At 39.7% G+C, this 19,936-nt stretch overlaps 1 protein-coding gene across 2 annotated transcripts in view; it reads right to left on the bottom strand.

Moving 5' to 3' along the window:
* The window catches only part of PRKD1 (protein kinase D1), a 504,884-nt gene extending 500,383 nt beyond the window's left edge, over window positions 1-4,501 (bottom strand). For both annotated transcript variants that reach the window (XM_074235395.1, XM_074235396.1), the window contains exon 1: window positions 4,241-4,501. In XM_074235395.1, the coding sequence (XP_074091496.1) occupies window positions 4,241-4,501 (261 nt within the window). The remainder of the gene's footprint in view (window positions 1-4,240) is intronic.
* Window positions 4,502-19,936: the final 15,435 nt, after the last annotated feature.

Raw genomic sequence — 19,936 nt, 5'->3', positions numbered from 1 at the left:
CACCAATTCAGTTTGTAATCCTTTAGTAGATAGTCTTTGTGTGGCAAAAATAAAAATACATCATCACCATGGTGGTCAAGGATATCTGATGAGGTTCAACATGTCAGAACAAACACACTAATCTGTTGCTGAACTGATAGCTGGGAATTTCTCCGGTTTATTACAATCTTCCTTCTGAGAACCCAGGATCACCTCCATTGAGGTATCAGAATAATCCTAGGTAAAGTACCCCTGGGCCTATACTGATGGAGCCATTCTATATACTTCACCATACATTGCTTGCTATTAATTTTGGTGATAATTCTGTTACCTATACTGATGAGAATAAATATAAAATGTAAAATATGCATGTGTATGTATAAACAAATATATAAACATATATACAGAGACAGAGACAGAGACAGAGAGACACTACTTTAAGACTAACCCTAAGGATATGAAGGTCTAAAAGATCTTACTCTTGATCAAGAAAAAAAATAGAGGAATTATCTTTTTTATTATTAAAGGTTGATTTTTGACTATATTTAAATCTTGGTTTTTACTCTACTATAGCTTTTCTGACCTTCTTCCTGGACCATAATGACAGGAGGCCTTTTCTAACTTTCAATTTTCACTTTAAAACTGTCTCTCCCTCCAGAGAAGAACTAAGATCATCAAGTTTAAAGTAACTTGTCAAATCTCACTGTCTTCCAAACATGATCTTCATCTCATTCATATAATCCTAGCTTTCCTCAAGACTAAAGACTCTTCCTTTGTCTGTATCTTATCTCCTCCTTCCCAAGATTCCCTCTTCCTCTTTGGGCTCTTTACTGAGCCAATCTTCCAGATTCTTCCTTCTCCCCATTAGAATTCATTAAACAATTCAACTAATAAAAACTGAGCTCCTACCATGTGCAAAGCAATGCATTATGAACTGTGAAGGGTACAAGGATGAATAAGATAACAGTCACTACTCTCAAGGATCTTACTGTATAATAGGAATAAAACAAGTATAAGGACTCTGTGCCAGTGGAATCACAGGTCCAAGTAAATGAGTGCTAAAATGGTTGAAACTCTTTCATTTCTTTAAGGTTTGTAAAACATTTTACTTCATTTGATTCTTATATAGGGTAGGTGTTATTATTATCCCCATTCTACAGATGGGAAAAAAAATTAGGTTGGAAAAAGTTAAGTAAGCTCAGAGTCACAAGGCTAAGTTTCTGAGGTCAAATTCAGACTCCATTCTTAAGTAAGCATTCTATTCTGCCATGTAGTTGCCACATAAATTTACAACTAACTTAAAAAACAGAGTAAGAGAAATTTCCTAAGCAAGAGGCAAGGTCCTTTGAGATTTAGAGGAAAGAAAGAACATTCAAATATGAATTGGAGGATCAGGAAAAGTTTACCAGATAAGTTGGACCTTAAGTTAATGCTTGGTGAACGATCCTTTAAAAGGAAGAAATGCAAAATATTCCAGACAGAGGGAACAGCTTGCACTAAATATGTTCCTACCTCTTCAACATTTTCTTCTAGCTCAATAGTCTTCATTCCTTTAATAGATTTCCATGGTGTGACCTCCATTTCCTTCACTGTCCTGATCTCTAAGTGTTACATGCATATAGAAAACCTATCTTTTGCTCTTTGTTTCTCAAAACTCAGTCTCCAAAGCCAATCTTTTAACCTCTTTTCAACTCTTCATACAGTGTGTCCCAATAGTCTTAATGTAATTCAAAGCTATTACTTAAAGTTTTAATAACTTAAAATACTAAAGCTTAAAACTGCCCCAAATTTTGAGGGGGATATCATTGTATAGTGCTATATACCTATGGCTTTCTAACTCAAATGTGCTCCCACAGTAAGGCAGAGTGCAGATGATGCTGAAGTTGAAATTATAAAGAACCTGGTTCAAATCCCACCTCAGAGTACCTACTAGATATGCAATCTGGGAAAGTCACTTAATTTCTTTAAGCCTTGCTTTCCTCATCTGAAAAAAAAAAACTAGTTGCTCAAATAGTGGCCGCTAAGGTTTAATCCATTTGATTTTCTCCACTGTAACTAAAGACCTTGTCCATTTACTAACAACCAGACACCAAATCTTGAGCATTTTTCTGTAGTATTCTCAAATTTCATTTTCTATAACTATAAATTTTAGAAATAAGGGAATAGATTCTTTGTTGGACTCCTTGCCTTTAAACCATCTCTACTCTAAAACACCCTCCACAGAATGAAACATCACCTTCCAGATTACTTCTGGTCATGTCACATCTGTATTAAGGTTGTAAGTAGAATTCAAATGTCCACGGGCAATTAGTCTCTGATATCATCTTTTCCCTCTATGCCCTAAAGTCTGTTCTGATCGATAATTTTGTAATCATTCCTGACTTTTCCTAAACCTTTCATGTCACTTCAGTTGTCTCACATTCTAGTCTATGATAATGTCCCTTCTCTTCTTTGAAAAAGCCTAGAGAGGTTAACCTAATAAAGTTTAATAATTCCTGGCTTGAACTAATCCAGAAGTCCTTTTAGATTCATATTTTTCTTTAAAAAATTTAAAAATGTATGATCTCTATGCAATTGGTCATATAGTCAAGCAATAAATATTTGCTAATCATTTAAGTTTATTGGTTTACATCTTTATTGACCAATCCCATTAAACTATAAACTCAGTAAGACTGAACACTTAGAAGTAACTTCTTAGAGCGCCTTAGGCTCTTCTTTGTCTATAATGAACGTGTCACAACATTGATTATAATGATATTATAATGTTTGACATCATAAAGATAGTAACATGACTTTGAGCAATGTATTAAATTTTACCATGTTTACCAAAGAACATACTTGCAATGAAAAAGAACAAGTCTTTTCTTAAATATAAAAAAGTTATTGCTTCTAAAAATTTATACAATATATGGGATTCCTGGTACTCAGTGTTATCCCTACTCTATTTTAGCTTTTTACAGTTTTTATATTCTCCCCTAATACCCCCCAAATACATACACACACACACACACACACACACACACACAGACATAAACTTACTTTACCCATATATATGCTTATTCTGAGGTCTCCTGTGCTCTTTTTTTCTGAGTTCAGTTCTGTACCAAAACTGTTCAGTTATTCAAAAATCTTTAAGTCATCATTCAGAAGTCACTTGCCAATTCTCCAGGATGAAATTCAGTACCAACTTTTAGAAATCCCAGTCTCCACCTACCACATCCTTGGATGTTTATACTAAGCTGGCAGGCGCCTGCTGTCCCCAGTCTCTTTCCACTCTTATCACCCTTTCCATATAACACCCATATGGATGGTTAGTGGGACAACCTGGAATGCATTGACTAGCTGTAAAAACTGGGGGAGGGAGTAGTATTCCTGGCTGCAGAATTAGCAGTTGCTCTCCAATTTTCTTCAACTCCAGGCAAAATCAAGTTGTGAGCTGTCCTGTGGTGAAGTTCTCCAACCTACAGTTTCTTCAGTTTGTTGGGAAAGATAGTATAAAAGTTTCCTTATCCTCACTCATACCCTGCTATTGTAAATAGAGGTGGTGAAAGAAGACTGTGAAAATTTTAAGCTTTTTCAAGAGAAAATATCATCTAACAATTCAGAAGGGGGGGGAGGTTTGAATGATGGTCAGATAGTTGTTATCACAGCTGGACTCTCCTGCTATTTAAACCTTGTCTGACAGGTGAGAAATTCCTCATCTCCTCCCTTCCCAGCTCAGCAAAACAATAATGCTCCAAAGCATCCAATTAGCTCCTCAGGTCTACTTTAAAAGCTAAGCAGAGTCTGAGAAAGAAGATGGAGGGTTGTTACTAAAAAAGCCCGGAGATCATCCCGTGGGAAACTCTTCTTAGGTGTGGGTTAGAGGATTCTGGTGGCACAGATGTTTCATGGAAAGACACAAGGGAGAAGGCGAGAGTTGAATGGAGAGGGAAGAGATGAAAATCGTGAAAATGGAAAGGGCGAGGAAAAGGGTGTGGGTGGAGGGGTGTCCTCATAGGGTAGGTAGAAACATCAAGACAGGGGAAAAAAGATAGGGGAAAAAGAGTAAGGAATGGGAGGGTTGGTGGAAAGCAATCTGGAGGATGTCAAAGTCCAAACCATCCTAGACCCACAACCAGTTGGACTCCCGGTCTGACCCCAAAAGAGAAAGACCTTTATACAGGGGCCGAAGTGGCAGCAGTAGAGGTCCAAGACGACTGACCAGGGGAGCGCCCCCTATGCAAACGGGGACAGAGACCCAGAGCTCCGGCCGCCTTACCTTCTGGTCCACTATGGAGCAAGCCATCTCCCGGACATGAGCCAAACTGTAGTCCCCGGAGGAGTCCTGCAGCAGCAGCACCGGTTCCCGGCTCAGCCCGATCTGAAGGTGAAAGGAGATGCCCCCGGCCGGAGCCGGAGCCGGAGCCGGGCTCGGCACCGGGACCGGCCCCTGGACCAGAGCCGATGCCGCCGCCGCCGCCGCCGCCACTGCCACGGGCAGCAGAGGGCTGGGCGGCCGGATGACCGGAGGGGCGCTCATGGGGACACTGCTCCCCCGGGCTGGGGGTGTGTCTGGAGGGGGGAGACGGGGGAGAGGGGAGCCCCGGAGCGGCGGGCAGAAGGGAGAGGAGGGGAAGCAAGAGCGGAGGAGAGGAGGGAAGGCGGAGGGGGAGGAGGAGCAGGAGGGAGAACGGGAAAAGTTTTGCAGGCGGAGAGCGAGGCGCTCCTTGCAGAGCCTCGGCGGAAAATAAAAAACTTTCCGGAAAAGTCCCGCGGCCAGAGGAGGGAGGGGAGATGGGGCTCGGGACGGGAGGAGGAGCGGGGGAAGATGGCCGAGGCCAGGAGGAGGATGCGGCCCAGGCAGCCCAGGGAGCCCGGGCCCGGCCGCCGGGGAGCAGGGGCGGAGGAGCCGCCGCCGAGCTGTGGCCGCCGCCGGCCGCCTGGGAGCGCCCGGGCAGCTCGGCTCAGGGAGCCGGGGGGCGGGGGTGCCCGTGGGGGCGCTGCGGGGAAGGAGGCTGGCAGGGCGGGGAAGGAAGGAACCGAGGGGCGGGAACAGCCGAAGCCACCACCCAGTGGGCGCCGGAGCCGCAGGAGCCCCGGGCGGGGGAGTCGGGGCAACCCACCCGCGGCGCCCCCCGCTCCCCTCCAGGACTTCCCCCCGGGGAGCGGGCTGCTAGCGGGAGGGAAGCGGCGGGCTCCGAAAGTCCACCTCTCTCCAGGGGAGCAGACGGTCCCCAGGGGTCCCCGACGGGGAGGCGGGGAAGGATGTCCAGCTATCTGCCCCCGAATTCCCCCCTTCTTCCTGCAGAGCCTTTCGATCTCCGCCCTTGTCCCGTGCCTCACCAGAATCCCTAAGGAGAAGAATTGACCTCTTGCTGGACCCTGGAGGATCCAGCAGCTGCCTCCTCAGCTTCAGAAGCACCCTACATCCCAGTAGGCGCCTTAGGAGAGGGTGGGGACTGCAGCCACCACTAGGCTCCCTTTTCTCAGGCACCTCCTGGCACCTTGCCCACCGGGGTGGGAAGCCAATCTGCCAGGAATTGGATTTAAACCTGTCTCTACCTTTTCTCTCTCTGGCACCACATACATCCACCAGCCCCACCCGCTTCCTCCAGCCCAGGCCACCGTGCACCCCCCCCACCCCGTCTCCCTTAGGCGCCAGGCATAAGTCGGAGTGAGGTGAGAGTGGGGGAGAGGGGAGGGGTGGCTCTCTTTAAGAAAGGGCTTATTCTCCGGGAGGGCTGGTGGGAGAGGACCTGTGAAGTCTACTGCACATTTTTAGGGCCTAGGCTGCTGCTATTGGAGTCTGTGCCCCCCACGGACCTCTCTCCTATCAAATTGAAGTTCTTTGTAAGAGGAAAAGCAGTGATGCTTTTACCGCTAATGAGGGCTAGCCCTCCCCACCCCCCACCCCCGACTTCCTTCCAAGATTGGGTAGCTCCTCACATTTTGACTTCTGGAGGACATCAATCACTTCATGACTTCACTATACTCACAGACAAGGAAATCCCTCTCTCCCTCCCCTTCCTCTATGGCAAGCCTCAATATACCATTCCGTAGGAGTGTTTTATTCAATCTTCCTATATTTTCTTTACTTTCTTTCCTCTTTTTCTTCTCAAAGGCTTAACCCTAATCTCCTATAGTCATTCTAGTGAATTTAAATACTCATACTCTTGACTTCTTCATTTATGTTTCTACAACCAGATATCTATGCAAAAAACAATAGCTTTTTTTTTTGCTTTTCATCAGTATCTGAGAGCAGACGGAAAAAAACAAATATTTAGATTTGCTACTTCCTCTTTCTTGGTCATAAGGTGCCTTCCTTCACTCTTGAAAGGGTAGACTTCTGTTAGGGTGAAAGGTTCAGATGAAGTACCTGATGAAGTTTGTGTGTTTTCCCCTGCAATCAGAGCCCTCATGATTTTTAAGGGAATTTCACAGAAGGAAATGGATTTTCTCTTTTCTCCAGATTCGACTAGCTTTTCCTGGAGAAACCAGACCTCACAGGATTTCCATTTACAGAAGAAATAGTGCTCCTGGATCTGACTAATTACTATGGTGCTAATAGTTCTTTCTCTTCTCAGACTCTAACTTCTTTTAAGTTTCAGTGAAATGATCAAGAAACACAGCATTCTATATACCAAAAGCAAGTGGGGAAGAGGACAATGAAGTAAGTTGTTTCACTTTTTTTCTCTTCCTACTTTTTCTCAATTTATTCTTTAAACTCCTAGAAAATTGAAAGTCTTAAAGTAAAAATAGCTAGATTCTGTGATGATTCTAACATGACCCTGAAGTCAAAAGAATGTGTTTTAAATATAGTACTTAATATGAAATATGACCTTGAGCAAATCAAATAACCTTCCTCAGTTTCTTCATTTGTAAACTGAGGGGTTAGAGCAGAAGATCTCTGAAATAATCTTTAATTATCTAGAGCAGTCAAAGCATTAACTTTATTCTAGTTTTGACCAAATGTTCATAATCTTTCATTCGTTGAAAAATATTCATGTAAAAAAATTGTTAAATAATCATGCCCTAAGAAAATAGTTGGTATGTTAGTGGTCCATTCTGAATTTTGGAGCTTCACAAAATAATAAGTAACTTTAGACAAATAGAACTATGCATAAGATCAAATAAGTCTTCTCCATGAATAAACAAGTGTCCCCTATGACAAGTATAAATATTACTATTTAACCCATAATATTTATAAAGTCTATTGTTATAATAATTTATGAATTTATTTTTGTCATTTAATCCAAACAACACCTCTGTGAGAAAGTTGTGATAATTATCCATTTTGTAGAATATGGAAACAGGCTTTGAAGAATATGACTTGCCCAGATTAACACACCTAGTATATTTCTGAGGCAGAATATGAATTCATTTCTCATTAATGGCAAGGACTTTACTCATTGCTATCTCAAATACACAAAGCACTAAATTGGTGTTGAGGGGGAAAGAAAATTCCAATATTTTGTTTTAAAACATTGAAGTCTTAAATTGTGCACTTATGATAGTTATAGTAGTGTGCAGTGCAAATTATGCTATTTCTTTTGTAAGATCTTTGTTAGTTTAGATTTCTATGAACAATATCCCTTGTTGAAAATAATTGAGTTTGTTGTTCTAATACAAATTAAGATTGATTAGAAGGTACAGCAAAATGAGTGCATTTTCCTCCCTTTAGAAAACAGAATGAAATCTCTACTTTCCCACTTTGTTCCCCAGCTTCAATATCCTGGAAAGCTTGTGCTTTAAGTTGCCAACTATAACTGTAGTACAGTATTCTATGGACTTCAGCTCTCATTAAGTCACTGGGGCATTCAAGGCCAGAAATGATGAATGGAACTACTTATTTTTTTTTATAAAGGTAGACATGAGATTCTATTCCTTTTGTCAGTGCCCAGGGGCATATTAATATGTAATCCTTACATGTCTTCTGATTCAGTGTTATGTGTATATATTTTTCCACTGTGACTAACAAGGACATCTTATTTATTGTTTATTGATTCTGATCCAAACATTTTCTATAACATAGGACTAAGCATAGGGAGCTATAGAACTGTATTTTGTAGCATGTAACATTATTAGTACTCTGTATATAGTAGGAAACAATGAATGAATTTAGGAAAATCTGTAAAAAAAAAATAAAAAAGTCATAATTGGTCCAAGTTACATTTTGGGTCTCTTCCTGGAAAAAAATATTCTTGAATTGAAATTCTGTATGTGTGGTTTCTTATGCTTGATTTGGAAAATGAATTTTTTAGAGAGTCTGGCATATTTATTTCTGAGTGACATAATCAAGAAAAATAACTTTTCATGGTACAAGAAAAAGTAATTTGTTTTGTTTGGCACAATGAAACTTTAAAATTACTTTATTTTTCAACTCCACAATAGGATTTTAAAAAAGGAATAGAGACTTGTACATACTGCTAGATTGAAAAAGCAACACATTTAATTTAAGAAACTTAGGTGGAAGTGGAAATAGGTACAATCTCAAATATTTTCTCTAATGAGAATTATCCAGATTATTCATATATATATATATATGTATATCCCTGTTCCAATGTTTTTGGACTCCTAATAGATGTGGTGTACTGGGAAAAACACTGAACCTAAAGGCAGGAGATTACAATTGGAATTCTAACTTCTCTGTTTACTTTATTTCTCTGAGCAGTGGGCCCATCTCACACTGACTGGTTAGGCCCTTCAGAGGATAATTGCTCTAGGATGAAGATCTCTGTGGCTCTACAGTCCTGAAACTACCAGTGATAACACCAATGTGTTTATCTTTAATACAATTTCAGCAAAACATCTCTATAAACCTGTAGGACACTGCTCTTGCTAATCTTGACTTTTAGTCTCTGTCAGATGATACTCTACAAGTTGCTACTTTATCCTGCTATCCTGGAAATCCCTGGATATTGTTCCAAAAGGAACATCCAACAGGAGGTTGTTTCACTGCTTGGCTATAGTTCCCATGACCACTAGCTTTGGATCTGTCATCCTATCCTAGAATAATACCATACATTTTTGGAAAGATCTGAAATTCATACTCTAAGACACATCAGGGTTCTCAACTATGGCAATCCCAGAGAAGAACCTGCATCTCAATTCTCCTGCCAAATATGCAATTTGAATCTGCTAATGGGTATTACTCCACTGGACAACACAATATACTTCTGCTGTAAAATACCACTTTTTAAAATATGCAAGGAAAAATGTGAAGAATGAACTCCAAAGCTGCTTCTTCCTTCCTAGCTGGTTCTCTTTATTTTCTCTACAGGTCTCTACCCTTTTAGATGATGGTTACTTTTCAAAGCCTAACAAAAAGTTGTATCATACAGTTGTCAATTCAATGGCCAATGCCCAGTATATCCATCATATTGAAAAAAAGACCTTTGGGTCAGCTAGGTGGCACAGTGGATAAAGCACCAGCCCTGGAGTCAGGAGTACCTGGGTTCAAATCTGGTCTCAGACACTTAATAATTACTTAGGTGTGTGGCCTTGGGCAAGCCACTTAACCTCATTTGCTTTACAAAAACCTAAAAAAAAAAAAAAAGGACCTTCTTTACTATTTATTATTGGGTTTTAGTAAAATTACTTTATGATCTTTGGTTAGATTGTTTAGAAAAATTCCTAGATCCTGCCTTTATATGGAAAATGAAGAAATTGGATTAGATGATCTTTCCCTTCCAGCTATCAGTCATATCCAAATATGTTTTCATTCATTGCATATTTGTTTGTAATAACCCTTTATCTAACATTAAATCATGTTAAATACATTGCTTCCCTATAAAGATAAAGGTAACTCAATTTTGGCATCCAAACAATATTTGAACAAATTTGATATCTCCAACATATATAAAAAGAATTATCTTTTTTTTAAAGCACAATGAATTTTAAATTAGTTCCAGGATACAGAAAGTCATTGAGCTACTACTATATTTAATCTTCTTATCCCTTCAGATGAAAGGATTATTTTTCAGACTGTAATCCAAAAAGTTGGCAATTATTTTTATGTTTGACTGTGATTCTTTCAATCCAAAAGAGATTTGTAAATACACTTTCCTGAAAGACACTCTGCACAGGCATTTGGGTTCAAAGGTTAAAACAAAGCCATTTCTGCCCTCAAATAGCTTTCTTTCTCCCAGGATATGGGTCTAAAAGTTCACACAAAGAAATTTCAAAAGGAAGAAAGTACTAATATCTGGGGCAATAGAAAATGACACAAAAGATTTGAAAGCAACTAGAGATTAAGAAATAGAATGAGGGTGGCTAGGTGGTGCAGTGGATAGAGCACACCAGCCCTGGAGTCAGGAGTACCTGAGTTCAAATCTTAACTCAGACACTTAATAATTACCTAACTGTTTGACCTTGGGCGAGCCACTTAATCCCCATTTGCCTTGCAAAAACCTAAAAAAAAAAAAAAGAAATAGAATGAATGAAGAAATGATTAAGCATTGATTTTGTGCAAAATGCTGTGCTTTGGGCTGGAGATACAAATAGAGAAACCAGACCCTGCTTTTTAGAAGCTCACATTCTAATAGACCACACATAGAGAAGGTCTTAGCTGCAAATCAGATGGAAAGGTCCCATAGGTCCTTAGGATGCCTTGGCAAAATAGATGGTAATGTTTTTTTCTTTAATGTTCACTAATAAAATCAGATTATTTTCTGGTATTGAACCATTTTACCATGACATCAGTGAGAACTGTCTTTTCTAGATCTTAAATTGAGGTGTTGGGGCAACTAGGTGGTGCAGTGGATATAGCACCAGCCTTGGAGTCAGGAGGGCCTGAGTTCAAATCCAACCTCAGATACTTAATTACCTAGCTATATGACTTTGGGCAAGTCATTTAACCCCACTGCCTTTCAAAAAAAATTGAGCTGTCTAAGATACCTTTAGTAACTATTGTCAAATTGCAAATTCATAGGAGTTGCTTCCTAAGATGATGGCTCTGAGGCACTAGTTTGGACAATCCTCAAGGCTCTTGGGTTCTGAATTGTGAGATGTTCCCATCCAAATTCTAAAGCGATATGGTCAAGATGATGGTAATGAACTGATCTGCTTGGGATATGATGCTTCATGTTGTAGCCAGGGTGCCTTGCTTTATGTGTGGCAATTATATGGCACTTGGTAGGGATGATCAGCCTCTCCACAGGACTGTTTTCCCAGATGATGACTATGAGAACAGATTAGAAGCATTTCTAGTGGTAGGGTGGGGTGGGAGATACTGCCATTCTCAAGGCTTTTGTGCCTCTCTAAGACAGTTTGTTTACAGTTGTTTCTTGTAGTGGTGAGAAAAGTGGGACCCTTTTCTACAATAGTTTTCCCCTTTAATCATAGCATCTGGATTGAAAGACGGTCTGGTGACTCAAGTCATTGCCATTCCCCAATGCTTTTGGACTCACCATCTTAGGTTGTCTCTATTAGGATTTAAGGGTAGATGACAGTAAAGAAGATGGTGGTACTGGGACACTAATACATTGTTAGTGGAACTGTGAACTCATCCAACCTTTCTAGAGAGCAATTTGGAATTACACCCAAAGGGCAACAAAAATGTGCATATGCTTTGATCCTGGTATACCACTGCGGCCTTGGGTCTATACCCTGAAGAGATTAAGAAAAGGGGGAAAAACATCACTTGTACAAAAATATTCATAGCAGCCCTGTTTGTGGTGGCAAAGAATTGGAAATTGAGGGAATGTACATCAATTAAGGAATGGCTAAAAAAACTGTGGTATGTGATAGAACACTATTGTTCTATTAGAAACCAGGAGGGAGAGGTGGCTAGGTGGCAGGGTAGATAGAGCACCAGCCCTGGAGTCAGGAGTACCTGAGTTCAAATATGGCCTCAGACATTTAAGATATTTCACATAAGAGTCAAGAAAAAGCTTTTTTTCAATAAAGTGGAATGGGGGAAGGCAAGGGGGAATGAGTGAGCCTTCATTCTCATCAGAAATGGCTCAGAGAGGAAATAACATACACACTTAATAGGGTATAGAAATCTATCTTACCCTAGAGAAAAAAAGAGAAAAGGAATAGGATAAGGGGAGACAGGGAGGGGAGAGGGATTAGGTGATAGAAGAAAGGGAAGTTCTTGGGACAGGAGAGTCAGATACAACACACTTCTGAGCAGGGACAGGATTAAAGAAGAAAGAACAGAATAAATTGTGTTACATCTTTTTTACCTTCACTCCTCCAAAGGTTTTGTGGATTTAGAACAGGGGTGAAAAAACTATTTTCTGCCAAGGGCCAAAACTTAAAAAATTAGCCTGATATTTTTGATCAAATATTTAAGAAATTCGTTCCTTAAAAACTCCTAGATTTATTTAATTTTTTTATTGAATTGAATTATATATTGAACCACCCACTTGTGCTTGCCTTGGCAGTACTATATCAAAGATTTCAAGGGCCTTGTAACTCTCCTCCCCCCAACCCAGGCTGATATTCCCTGTCCTGAGTTATAGAATCCAAAAAAGACAGTTGTTACTGTCCTAGGGGTTCAATGCATTACACTGTGGGTGGTTACCTACCTAGATGCTTATCATAAATCCCTTTTAACAAGCTTCCATTTGTTTCAATTCTTTAGTTAAATGCATACTCTAATGACATTAGTTAGAAGGGTAATGACATAGCATTTTCCCCAATTTGGGATGAGCTCTCCCAGAAATACACAATCTGTGGAGGAAAGGACTAGTGGGTGAACCAAATAAACAGTAGTATTGACTCAGATAGGGAATGCATGTAAGTCAAGGAAATCAACTCTTGAATTGCAGGGTCTCAGTGTCCTTTCTTTATCCAGAGTCCTCATTCTTCATAAAGTTTGTCTTGGAACTTGATCTTGGTAATGGTTGAACTGCTCTCCTCCACTAAACTGGCTTCTTACAGGATTAATCAATCTCCTGCGAAGTTGGGTCATAAAGGTCACTCAACTGCTACTGGGCTGGATCATGGGTTGCTTGCTTGGAAGAGGCTGAACAGCTCCCCCTGTTCTACTCACCCTCCCCTCCCCTGTCTCTGCTCTGCTTTTTGATTTTTTACTAAGAACATTATCTCTTTTAGATGAATCAATCAACTGGTCTCTTTAAGTTAATTCTTAAACTTCTGTCTCTGCTAGACACTTTTGAGCTGGAAGATTACTACACTTTCTCACCTAGGTCAATGAGCCTTCATTTTGTATCAACAGATGTCTCCTCTTCCACTCTCCCAATTCTGTTCAAGGGTTTATCACTTATAAACTGGAGATGGGAAAAGTTCAAACCTTTCCAGTTGAACAGCTCTTTCTTTCTTGTTCATCAATTTTTTCCTGATTTGGAGAGGGGCTCCTCCTTTAATTAAAATTCTCAATCCAGATATACTTCCCAGATTACAGTTGAGATTTATTCAGATGAATGGTTCTGGACCAGATTACAGAAGCAGTCTCTGCCCTGGGGCAAATTCATTGTTTTATTGCTTTCCTGGGAAATGGAGCTTTCAATCTTCTGCCCCTTTATAAGGAGTAGATGCTTCCTTTGCCTGAAAGGCCTTTTCCTTTACATTTCAATGTCTAGTCCCTTCTCCACCCTCCCCTAGAACTTTATAAGTGTGTTATTGTCAACAAAAAAACTACTGTAATTCTAACAGTCACATAAACATGCAAAATTCAAAATGTCATATCAGAGAGTTAAATTCAACTTTCAGTTCCTCATTCATTTATAGACTAGAAAAAATGATTTTTTTTAAATTACAAAAATACTTTAAAATGTAAAATAAATTAGTAGTAAAATGAAAAAAAACATTTCTTTCAATTCTAGAAGAAATTGCTTTATTCTTTTTCCTCAGATGAATTTAAATGCTTAAGTCATTCCCTCCAGTTTCCTGATGTAACATTCATGGCCTACAAATATATAAAAGTATTCTGGAGTAATAACTACTGGGTGTAAATATTATAATTTAGTAGTAATAAATTAAACAATTACTATGTGTACTATTATTATTAAGTACTGTGTGTTTCAAGTCAATGCAAAATTGTGAAGTAGATAAAATTCATTTTTACTATTTTTGAAATCTAAGATTCTGTACCTACTCTTCCTCTTCAGTGTTACACTTTTCTGATCCTCCACAAGTGATCACTAAATTCATGCTCTAGTTTCCCTATACCCAAGAAAGCTAATTTTAGAGAAATTAATATTTAAGTAAGAACAACTCAATCCTAACAGTGATTAAAGTCTTCAGATAAAGAAGTGAATGTTTAGTTCTGGACATTTAATTTGTGAAAACAACAACAACAGCAAACCCCCTATAATATTACTTGAATTAGCAGTTTATGAAAAAAGAAGTAGCCAAATAATAATAATTAGAAATTCAAATGAAAATTCAAAGATGGAGCTAAAATTGTAGCTGCTGATTTGCTTCTTGGGTTCAGGTCTGCCCTGTGAAGAATCGTGACTCAGACTCGGGAATGAAGGTTTTGGAAAGAAAATAGAGGTTTATTAAAGGAAGTTACAGCATATTAAGAAAGGGCTAGAAAAGTTATAAAGAATTTTAAGAGAAGACCAGGCCAGCTGGCTAGGGTTCCACAGGAGACTGCAAGGTCAAAGAGGCTGTCTCCTCCCTTCTCTGAGAGGGGTGGTGACCTGGGCATGACCCAAGTCCCTCATTGGAGATATTGCCTCTTGGGGCGCGATCTCTTTTGGGTGGTCTTCCCGGACCTGTGCTCCCTGGCTGCCCCTCCAAAAGAGATTGCAACACAAATCAAGTTGAGGGTCAGGCCCTCAAGTGTGGCCTAAATTAGAAAATAAAGGAAAATTTCCTTTTCAATGCGAACAAAAGATTTACAAAATTTGTCTCCAACTGATCTCATCACTTCCATGCCCAGTTTTCTCTGCATCAAAATGACAGAATAGAGTCAGCAACTGAGTTAGACTATCCCAATATTCTCCTACCAATATCTTTAAATTAATTTCCTAAATTGAAATCTGTAGCAGCATATCAAGAAAAGGTTGGGAAGAGCCCAAACTGGAGAAATCTGTGAAATGTCACCACAGGGATTTGGAATAACCAGATAAGGATAGAGTTTTGGGGCCATTGAAAAGCAAAAGAATTTGCTTGCTCTCTGGGATTTTAAAACTACTGGAGTTTAAAAACTTTTCCTCCCAAAGGGTCAACAAGTACTTTAGGATAGTATGAATAACAAAAGGCTAGGCATGGTTGCTTGGTAGATAGAGACTGAAACAGAGAGGGAGATAAGGAAGATAAGGAAGATAAGGCCAGAAAAAAGGGTCCAACCAGGTCAAGTTTGAGTTAAAGTGAGGGAGAGAGAGAGAGAGAGAGAGAGAGAGAGAGAGAGAGAAGGGGAGGCAAGCCATGAGGCTTGACATAGCTTGGCTACCTGGCATGGGGGAGGCCCTTGGTCCTCCACATGGCCTAAGGAAGAGCATGAGAAAAGCATATCCTGCTGGATGGAAGCTGGGGGTCAAAGATAAAGAAGAAGAGAGACCAGAAGTAGTGGTGCTTCCTGTTAAATATCCTTCTGTAGTAGATTGGACTACAGCTGGCACTTGGGAGTAGTCTTGCATCTTGGGTCAGGTATTTTCTAATGGCAAGCTACCTACTGGTCCTTCCTGTACCAAGGTGCATGACCCCCCCAAGTTCAACATGCTATTTCCTGTCATGCCAGCATCTACAGCCAAGGTTAGATGAAGGGGAAGAATGGGAAAAAAGGATACAAACAACAGAGGACAGTTTACATCTCAGGAGCAAACAGCCTTCCACAATTAACAAGATTTTTTTTTAACATTTTAACATTTTGTTTTCCAATTATATACAATGGTAATATGTACCCATTATTTTTTGCAAGCCTCTGAATTCTACAATTTTCCCCCCTCCTCCCTTTCCTCCCCCCCACAGAAGGCAGTCTGACAGTTTCTACATTGTTTCCATGCCATACATTGATGTAAGTTGAATGTCATAAGAGTAAACATAAGAATAAATATACCCCCTCCCCCCAAGAAGATGAGAAACCTCAAGAATAGAGAGAGAGAGAGAGAGAGAGAGAGAGAGAGAGAGAGAGAGAGAAAATTGTACTTCAGTCTGTGTTCAAATTTCAATGGCTCTGTCTCTGGGTTGAGTTACTTTCTTTATCATAAGACTACCAGAGAAGTTGCTTCAATATTTTTCCCTCAGTTGCTTTGACTAGCTGTACCTCCACTCTATTTCTCCCTACTCTCATTTATTCCATTCTCTCTCTCCTTTCATCCTGGTCCTGTCCAAAAGTGAATCTGAATACACTCTCCCTCAATCTTCCCTCTCTTCTATCACCTATTCCCCCCTTCCCTCCCCCCATTCCACCTCATCCCATCCTTCTCCAGGGCAAGACAGATTTCCTCACCCTATTAAGTGTGTATGTCATTTCCTCCCTGAGCCATTTCTGATGAGAATGAAGGCTCATTCATTCCCTCTTGCCTCTCCCCCCCCCCCCACTTCATAGAAAAAGCTTTTTTCTTGACTTTTATGTGAAATCTCTGAGCTTCTTCTTCATCTCCTTTTCCTTCCTCCCAGTACTTTCCCCCATCACCCATTGACTACATCCCTTTACCACATCATACAATTATATTCCGCTCCTTCCTATGTCTTGTCTATATATGCCCCTTCTAAAAGCTCTTATAAATGAGAAAGCTCTTCTTCCCATGCAGGAATACAAACAGTTCAACATCATCAAGTTCCTCATAGTTAGTCCTTCTCTTCCACTCCCTCTATGGTTCACCAGAGTCCTGTATTTTGGAGATCAAACTTTCTGTTCAGCTCTGATCATCTCAATAGGAAAGTTTGAAAGTCCTGTTTCATTGAAAGTCCATCTTTTCCCCCTGAAAGTGGATGTTCAGTTTTGCTGGGTAGTTGATTCTCAGTTGTAAACCAAGATCTTTTGCCTTCCAAAATATCATATTTCAATCCCTTACAAGCCCTGAATGTAGATGCTGCCAAATCCTGTGTAATCCTGACTATGGAGCCTTGGTAGTTAAATTGCTTGTTTCTGGAAGATTTTACAATTTTCTGTTTGATTTGGGAGTTTTGGAATTTGGTTATAATATTCCTGGAAGTTTTTCTTTTGGGGTTTCTTTCAGGGGGTGACTGGTGAATTTTCTCAATTTCTATTTTACCCCCAGCTTCTAGGATCTCAGGGCAATTTTGCTGTATTATTTCTTGAAAAATGAAGTCTAGGCTCTTCTCCTGGTCATGACTTTCAGATAGTCCAATAATTTTTAAATTATTTCTTCTGGATCTGTTTTCAAGGTTAGTTGTTTGTCCAATGAGATATTTCACATTTTCTTATAATTTTGGGCTTTTTTTGGAAGAGTTTTATTTCTTCCTGCTTTCTTGCAAAGTCATCAGCTTCCTTTAGTTCCCTTTTGCATTTAAAGGAGTTATTTTCTTCAGAGAGTTTTTTATCTCCTTTTCCAGCTGGCCAATTCTGCTTTTTAAGGTATTCTTCTCATTTGCCTTTTGTTTTGCTTTTTTCAATTAGGTCTAAACTGGTTTTAACATATTATTTTGTGGAGTATTTTTTTTGTATATCTTTCACCAAGCTTTTGATTTGATTTTCATAATTTTTCTGCATCGCTCTCATTTCTCCTCCCAATTTTTCCTCCACCTCCCTTAATTGATTTTCAAAGTCTTTTTTGAGCTCATCCATAGTCTGAGCCCATTTTCTATTTCTCTTGGAGGTTTTGGATACAGAAGCTTCGATTTTGTCATCATCTGAGTATGTGTTTTGATCTTCCATGGGACTAAAGTAATTCTCTATGGTCAGATTCTTCTTTTTATGTTGTTTATTCATTTCCTCAGTCCAAGACTAATTTGCAGCACTTCCAAGGCTTTGGGGTTGTTATTTTTTGGGGGGGACACCCCACTGGGACCTTTATTCCTCCAAGGTCTTATGCTTTCTAGCCTGTGCTTTGATATGTAGATGTCCCAGTACTTCCTTCTGCCCTGGGGCTATAAGGAGGGATCCAGCTATCTTAGTATGTAAGCCCAAACAGCAATATCTGAGGGTAGGCAAACAGCAATCTCTGCAGACTTCCCTTCCCTTCTCTGGGGGTGCAGGCTGCTTTCTCTCAATTCTTGCTGCAGATTCTGTGGCTGTGCTCCTCACTCCACACTCACCCAGGTGCAGCAGAGTTCTCTCACCACCCCTTCAGCATTGAAAATTTACAGAATTTGTTTCTGATAATTTTTTTTACATTCATAATTCTCTGCATCAGCAACACTAATAGTGGCATTGGCAGTAATTGTTAAAGCAGTTACTTTGAGAGCTATTGGCCTACAGAGGATAAGGGGTCAAGCAACTGGTCAGAGATTACAAAGGGACTTTTTGCTGTACACTAGACAAAAAATTCTGATGCTATTTAGCAACTTCATTGCCCATAGATGTTTCCAAGTCATAATTCACAGGTGAAGAGGAGTGTTTCCAGTAAATTAGAAGGGAGGAGAGGCACTGGTCACAGGTCTAGGGCTAAAAGAAGCTTTAATACCTGGACCTGTGACCACCACAGGGAGGAACTCTAATGCTTATGGTAGCAAGGAATCAAGGACCCTTCCTAGGTAAATACTAGAGCTCAGACCATGAAAGCAGTGACTATATCATTCCCCAGAGCATACCACCTTGAAAGTTCCTAAATGATATAGACCTGAAGAGCTTGCTCTGAAAAATAGCAACAGAGAAAAGTTTGAAGCTTTGGAGCAGAGCCCAACTTTAACATAACATTCAAGAAATAGGCTGAAAAAATGAATAAACAATTAAAAAAAAAAACCCTGACCATATAAAACTATTGTGGTGATAGGGAAGATCAAGACATAAACTCAGAAGATAACAATGTAAAAATAGCTACAAGCAAAGCCTCAAAGAAAAGTACAAAATAGACAAAAGCTCAATATGAATTTCTGAAACAAACCAAAGAAAGAGATAAGATTGGTGAAAGAAAAATTTGGGGAAAAAATGAAAGCAATGTAAGAAAATTATGAAAAATGTACCAACAGTAAGACCTTAAAAAAACAGAATTGGCAAAAGAGGCACACACACACACACACACACACACACACACACTGAAGGAGAGGATTGTGAAAAATGGAACACTAATGCATTGTTAATGGAGTAGTGAACTGATCCAACTATTCTGGAGAACAATTTGGAACTATGTCCAAAGGGCAATAAAATTGTGTGTACCCTTTTATACAGCAAATGCTACTACTAGGACTATATCTCAAAGATATCATAAGAAAGACAGAACGGCCTACATGTTCAAAACTATTTGTAGCAGCTCTTTTTGTAGTGGCAAAGAATTAGAAATTGAGGGGACAACCATTAATTAGGGAATGATTTAACAAGTCATAGTATATGAATGTGATGGAGTACTTTTATTCTGTCAGAAATCATGTGTGAGTGGACTTTAGAAAAGCCTGAAAAGACATCATGAACTGATGCTGAATGAAGTGAGCAGAACCAGGAGAACATTATATGCATTAACAGCAAAATTGTGAGATGATCAACCATGATGGACTCAGCTCCTTTTAGCATCTCAGTGATTAAAGACAATCCTGAAAGACTCTGCTATGGACAATGCCATCCACATCTACAGAAAAAATTATGGAATCTGACTATAGAAGAAAACATACTATGTCCACTTTTTAAATTTTCTTTTATGTTTTTCTTTCTTTCTCATGGTTTTTCACCATCTTAGTTCTAATCTCTCCTTTACGATATGGATATATGTTAAATATGATTGTCCGTGTCCAATTTTTCCCAGATTGTTAACTCCCATGGGGAGGAAGGGAGGAAAGAGAGTGTAGTAGAAAAAAGGTGGAACTCAAAACCTGCAAAAAAGATAAATGTAGATGTGGGTGGAACCAAGATGGCAGAATGAAAGCAGGAAATCCCAGAAGTTCTTCCCTAGACCACTCCAAATGCCTTTAAATTACGACTAACCAAAATTCTAGAGTG

The sequence above is a fragment of the Macrotis lagotis genome, chromosome 4 (genome assembly GCF_037893015.1).
Source record: "Macrotis lagotis isolate mMagLag1 chromosome 4, bilby.v1.9.chrom.fasta, whole genome shotgun sequence".
Taxonomy (NCBI): domain Eukaryota; kingdom Metazoa; phylum Chordata; class Mammalia; order Peramelemorphia; family Peramelidae; genus Macrotis; species Macrotis lagotis.
This window is presented reverse-complemented; position numbering and strand designations above follow the sequence as displayed.